The sequence below is a fragment of the Tamandua tetradactyla genome, chromosome 16 (assembly GCF_023851605.1).
Source record: "Tamandua tetradactyla isolate mTamTet1 chromosome 16, mTamTet1.pri, whole genome shotgun sequence".
NCBI classification, from domain to species: domain Eukaryota; kingdom Metazoa; phylum Chordata; class Mammalia; order Pilosa; family Myrmecophagidae; genus Tamandua; species Tamandua tetradactyla.
In genome coordinates this window covers 83,089,037-83,095,036 of record NC_135342.1, presented here as the reverse complement: position 1 = coordinate 83,095,036, position 6,000 = coordinate 83,089,037, and the positions used below count along the sequence as shown (strand labels likewise).

The window sequence follows — 6,000 nt, the reverse complement described above, 5'->3', positions numbered from 1 at the left end:
CTCCTCCAGCCACCAGACCTGGGGCCGCCGCCTTCGGGTCCCCAGAGGGCGCTGCGTCCTCCAGGCCCCTGCAGCCCAGGCAAGGTGCTGCCACCACTGCGGGGCGCAGTGGTGGGGGGTGCTGCCCCAGAGGCCGGCCGGGAGGCGCCCCTTCCTGTCCCCACGTGCTGGGGGGCGGCGGCCAGCCGGGTGGGGGGCACGGGCGGCCCTTCCTGGCGCCGGTGGAGGAGGCTCTGCCGACCCGAGTTCCGCGCCGGCGGGGGGCGGGCGCTGCGGGGCCGCGGCAGGCCGGGGAGGGCGGGCGGCCGTCGGGGCGGGGCGGGCCGGGCCAGGGAGGGGCTGCGGGGGCCGAGCCTATAAAGGGCCAGGGCGGGCGCGGGGAGGGAAGCCACCGGGCCGCCTCGGTCCCCGCTCAGCCTCTGCTCTTGCCGCGCCGTGCTCCGTTCCCCCGCGGGGCAGGGCGGCCCCGAGCAGTCAGGGCTCCTGCTATCGGCCCCCAGCGCCTGGCCCCGGCTGGCAGGAGGAGAAGGAGGAGGAGGAGGCGGCGGCCGTTGAGGGACACCGGACCCCTACCCTCGGGCTTGCCGCGGGTCCTGGGCCCGGCACTTGCTGCCACCCGCCCACGCCATGGCCTCCTGCGCTCTGGGGTCCCCCGCCGCCCCTTAGCGCCCCGTGTCCGCGCGCCCCGGCCCCGGCATGGAGCCGCACGTGCTCGGCGCCGTCCTCTACTGGCTGTTGCTGCCCCTCGCGCTGCTGGCGGGTGAGTGGGGCGCGGGACGTGGGGGCGCGGGGCGGCAGGAAGGACCCCACGGGCGAGGGCGGCGCGAGGCGGGCCGCGGGGAGTCCCCGGGGCGCGCCAGGCCTGGGCGCCCGCATTCCAGAGGCCTGAGAGCGGCGGCCTGGCAGGGCTTCGGAGCGCGGGCGGTGGGCGCGGCGGGCAAGACCCCTGGACGGGGCGACCGGCGGGGAGGAGGGCCTGGGCCCGGGGCGGGTTTGGCCTCCCAGGAGGGCTGGGCGGGTGGCGGGAGCATGAGTGCCTTTTTCTCTTTCTCCCTGGAAAAAAAAAAAAAGGGCAAAACTTGCATCATGACTTCCTGGGCAGGCGGGGAGGGCAGGCGCCTTCCTGCCCGGGACGGTTGGATCCGGGCCCTCCCGCCCTAGTGTCCCCACCGCCTCATCCCTCTGCTGCCCAGTCTGGTCCTTGGGAAAAAATACTTGGGGCTCCCCTGCCCTTCGGGGCTCACTCTGGGTGTCCCGAGCTGCGGGGAGGGGCCGGCGCCTCTGCCCTGGGGGAAGGGAGCCTCCCGGCTGTTGGGGTTCCCTGGCCCTGGCGTTGGCGCCCCCTCCTGCCCTGTGCCTGAAAGCGGGCCCTGGTGCACCCCAGAGCTGCAGGCCCAGTGCCCCTCCCTGCCTCACCTTGCCCGGGACCCCGGCCCAGCCCCCGCCCCGCGGCGGCTCTGCCGGGTGTGCTCTGGAGAGCAGCCTGATGAAGTTAATTCACGGAAAAATGGAGCGGTTGGGGCGTGAAAGGCCCTGCCAGGCTCTGCGCAGCGGCGAGTTTGCACCCAGGGCCCAGCCCGGCGGGGCCCTGCCAGCCTCTCCCCGTGTGGGAGCTGTTCCCACGGGGCGGGGAGTGCAGGGCCCGGGCCGGCCTGCGCCTTGGCCCTCACACAGTCTCCGTTTTAATTTGTGGCAGAGAAAGTTGGTGACACTTGGGGAAATTTTCAGGGCAGGAATCAATGAAAAGCATTGAGGCTGGGAAGAGGTTTGGGAGAGCTTTCTCCAGTGCAGTCAACCTCGTGGGCTTGGCGAGCAGGGACCCCGTGCTGCGGCCCTGTTCCCTCAGGGAGCGGAGGCCGGAGGCAGGCGGGATGGGCCGAGTGGGTCAGGAGGCGACCTGGCCTTGGGAGGGACGGGGCAAGCTGCTCGGGGTGCAGTTTTCCTTCTGACCGCCCCTCAGCAACCAGCCGCATCTGTAGGCGGCCCCTCGGGGAGGAGGCGAATCGGAGGGGCCTTCCTGTCCCCAAGCAGGAGGCCTGTGGTGGTCTCGGGCCCTGGGGAGGCCTGGGGATGGGGGAGCGCAGATGGGGGGCTACCGCATCCAGGGCTGGCTGCTTCTCATGCAGAGGCCACCCGAGTTCTCCTGGCCACGGAAAGGCGGAGAAGTCCCCTCTCTCTGGTGGCCGAGACCCGGGGGGTGGCTTCAGCCCCTGGGCCATGGTTGCCGGCCCCCGAGACTGAGTCCAGGGCCTATACTGGGTCCTGGGCTGTGACCCTTTGGGCAGCCTCCTGTTGCTCTCTGGTCTTCAGTCCCCTCGGGAGGGATGAGGAGATGGTGCTGGCTCAGGGCTTCAGCTCTCTGGGGCGTGGGGAGCACACCCCAGCCTGATGGACCCTGCCTTGGGCTCCGGCTTCAGGGAGTTAAACTCAGCCTTAGGGTCAAGAGTCCTGCGCCCGGAGAGGCCTGGGAGTCCCCAGGGTGCCGCCGTCCCCCTGCGTGGCACCCCTGCGCTCCCCTCCACTCTGGCTGCTCTGGCGGCATCTGGAGTGTTTGGGGAGAGGTTGGGAGTGCCAGATGGGGCCTAGAGGTCGTGACTGCTGCCGTCCGGGCACTGCCTCAGGGACTGGGGCCCCATGTGGAAGCTTCTAGAGAGGTGTGATCGGATGGAGCAGGATGGCACCCTGACTCGGCCCGAGGGTGGAAGCTCTACCTTGGGGCACGAAGGCAGGTGGTTAGGAAGTGGTGACAGTTGCCAGAATCGCGGCGCCCAGCAGCCTCAGGATGCGGCCTGCGGCACAGGCCCCGGGCACGCCCACCCACACGTGGGGCGTCCCCGGGCCGCCCTGCGTCACCCAGAAAGGGACGCTTCCTCCTTTTGGGGCATTTCTCAGCCACTGCCTCAGCAGCCTCAGGAGGGCTTGCTCGCCCTCGGCCAGGAGAAACGCAAGGGGCCTGGGTGCAGGCGCGAGAGGCCAGGCCGGATGGGCAGTGCGGCTGGTGTCTGCCGACGACCCCCGGGAGGCAGCCCCAGAAGTGTCTGGCCTCGGCCTCGGCCTGCTGCTGCCCGAGAGCCACACGCTGGGTCAGGCTCTGCCCCTCTCCACCTCGGGCGGCGCTTTCCCAGCAGCGGCCTCCTGTGTGTGTGCGGGAGGACGCAGCGTCCACACTCCTCCTGGGAACCTCGACATTCTGGCCAAGTGACCCACTGCTTTCTGGAAAACCAGCCACCAGGGGCCCGAGAGCTAGTGCACCTTCCCCACCGGAGCCCCCCTGAGCCCCCCCGGAGGCACTGACGTTTGTGTGGGGCTCGGCGGGAGGGCGGGCAGGCCTGGGGCTGGCACTGCAGGGCCTCCCCCCACGTTGGGCCCTGAGGCTCTGGGCTCGGGCCCGGGCAAGCCCCTCTCACCAGAGCCCCCCGCACCCCGCTCGCCCTCAGAAATTGCCTTTTCCTGAGGATTCAATAGAGCATTGGCCTTCACTCCATGTAGTTTAGAAATGGATAATTAGACATTTGTGTCCTGTGTTGCCTTTTTCCCCGGTTCCCGAAGCAGCTCTGTACCTGGTGATGCCTCTGGATGCCCTAGAAACACCAGATAAGGCACACGGCCTCCCGGCTCATGGGGTGCAGGTGACCCCGCCCAGGCTTGCCTCAAGACCTGAGGTGGGCAGGACCCCAGCTGCACACCTCTGCCCGTCCCACGCCGCCTCCGGACCCCCAGCTGGGGGAGACAGGCTGTCTTGTGGCCTTCGGCGGGGGGCCTCACCCCCCAGGGGCTGTGGGAGGAGGGGCCTGGCGGGGGCCTGAGGACAGAGCGGGCCGGGGCCAGGGCTGGTGGCCCCCTCCCCTGGGCTGAGGGCCTGGCCTGGCAGGCGAGGGATGTGGGGCAGCAGCGGCCTCTCATGCTGAGGACTGGCTGGGCCCCTTTCCAGGCCTCAGAGTCCCCACCTGTGCTGAGACGGGGGTTCTGCAGCGCCCAGTGCCTGGTGCATGGGGAGCCCCCAGGGAAGCCAGCCCAGCCGTGCCTGGGGCCGTGTTACCCACAGAGCTCTGTGCTGAGCACAGGCAGGGGGCCGTGATGGGCAGAGGGGTGTGAGGGGTGCTGCAGGGGAGGGGGGCAGCAGGCACGGGGGCGGGAAGTTGCAAGTGGCAGGTGGCAGCTTCCAGGCCCCCGACCCACCTGTGCCTGGGGGTCAGAGCTCTCGCCCCTGGAAGGAGCCCCTCTTGCTGGTGGCCAGGAGGACAGGGAAGGGGAGCTTCCGGGCACTCCATCCCGGGTCCCATCCCGCGGCTCTGGCTGAAAGGAAGCAGGGAGACGGGTGGGGAGCTGGAGGCACGGCCCCCCACAGAGCAGCCTGCCCCTGCAGGGACTGGGGGCCTGGGCATCAGAGGGGCCACAGCTGAGGCCGAGCTGCCCCTGCACTCTCTGTCATTCGGTCCTTATTACTCGAATGGCATGTGCCCCTAGGTCAGAGGACATGAGGCATAATCACACGTGCTAGAGCCTGCTTTCACCCTCTGACATGTGCCCTGCATCGACCCCGGAAGGACACATGGCCCCGGGCTGTGGTGTCGCCTCCAGACCCTGGTGTCTCCGTGTAGCAGCATGTGTGGTGTGTGTCATGTGTGTCTCATGTGTGTCGCATGTGGACCCAGCAGCCCTTCCCCATGCGTCCCTTCCTCGGCTCACCAACGAGTGTCTCTCCGGGGGAGGCCGGGTCCCTTGTGCCTTCCCACCTTGTAGAAGGGGCAACTGAGGCTGGGCCTGTGCAGCCTAGCGACTGGCCCTTGGGGAGCCTGTTCATCCTCGGGGCAGTGACACCACTTCGCCGAGTGACCGGCCCTAGACCCAAGCCCTGATCAGCTCCCAGGGTGGCCCAGGGCACCCTGTGGCCACCTCGCTGCAGCCATCTCGGGCCTTTGCTGAGTGGGGTGGGCCAGGTTTTCTGGTGTGTTTCAACAGCATAATTGTAGGGAATATTTTTAGGGCCCTCTCACGGCTCCAATCTGCACACTGTTTTTCTCCTTGAGTATATATAGCTCGGGCACTTCTTCCTTGGGTTCGGGCTGAAGTGGGGCAGCGGCCCGCCCCCCGTCTCCTGTGGTTTCCTCCGCCAGTGAGCGGGCGGCTGAGGAGCCCAGGGAGGGGCAACTCCCACAGAGCAGCCCGAGCAGGCAGGGGCGAGGTTGTGTGGGCCGGGCCGGGACCCCCACCCCAGGTGCACTGGCTAAGCCCGGCCTGGCGCCTGCCCCGTCCTTGTCCCCAGTGTGTCCCAAGGCCACTGACCGTGGGATGGCCTCCTTGGTGGGTCCTCGGGGGGGGGAGACAATAAAACAAAACCACGACAGACACGAATCCCCTGAAGGGTCAGGGCCGCGGCCAAGGGTCCACTCTGGGCTCTGGTGGCAGCTGGACAAGCTGGGTAGCAGGCCGCGCACGGGCAGGTGGGACCGGGGCGGGGACTGGGGCAGGTGCTGCTCTCACCTCCTGGGACCCTCCTTCCATCCCCGGGACCCCGCATTGGGTAAAGGGGAGCTGTTAGAAGGAAGCGACCTCATCCCCTGCAGCCAGGCCAGGGCCTTGTTTTCCCCGTGACCTCCGACCTCTCCCGTGTGTGCGGCCACTCCCACCTCCGGGCGCCATGCCGCCTGCCTCTCCGGGGCTCACTCCCCTCCGCTGGCGGGGCATGGGGTGCCTGCGCTGTTTCCCAGAGCAGCAGGTCAGGGGCGCCGAGGGCCGGGCACACAGGGGGCCATCGTCCCTGGGGGCGTGTGACAGTCATGTAGCTTTCCTGTCGCCCAGCCCCCAGGCCCATGTGTGGGGACCAGTTTCCCTGCTCCTCTTCCCTCTCCATCCCGACGGGCCTCTCCCTGCCCTGGCTCGGCCTCGGGCATGCACCTTCGCCCTGGCCCCCCGTCACGGAGCCCCCTGGTCCCCGGCCCGGCCAAGGTGGTGCCCTCTGCCGCCTCCTGCTGCCCGCCCTCATTCCCGGGGACTTCT

The 6,000-nt window shown here is 69.3% G+C and overlaps 1 protein-coding gene across 1 annotated transcript in view; it reads left to right on the top strand.

The window, feature by feature from the left end:
- The first annotated feature begins 643 nt into the window (after positions 1 to 643).
- The window catches only part of PIEZO1 (piezo type mechanosensitive ion channel component 1 (Er blood group)), a 53,106-nt gene continuing 47,749 nt past the window's right edge, over positions 644 to 6,000 (top strand). The window contains exon 1 of the mRNA XM_077133273.1: positions 644 to 760. Within this exon, the coding sequence (XP_076989388.1) occupies positions 697 to 760 (64 nt within the window). The 5' untranslated portion in view covers positions 644 to 696. The remainder of the gene's footprint in view (positions 761 to 6,000) is intronic.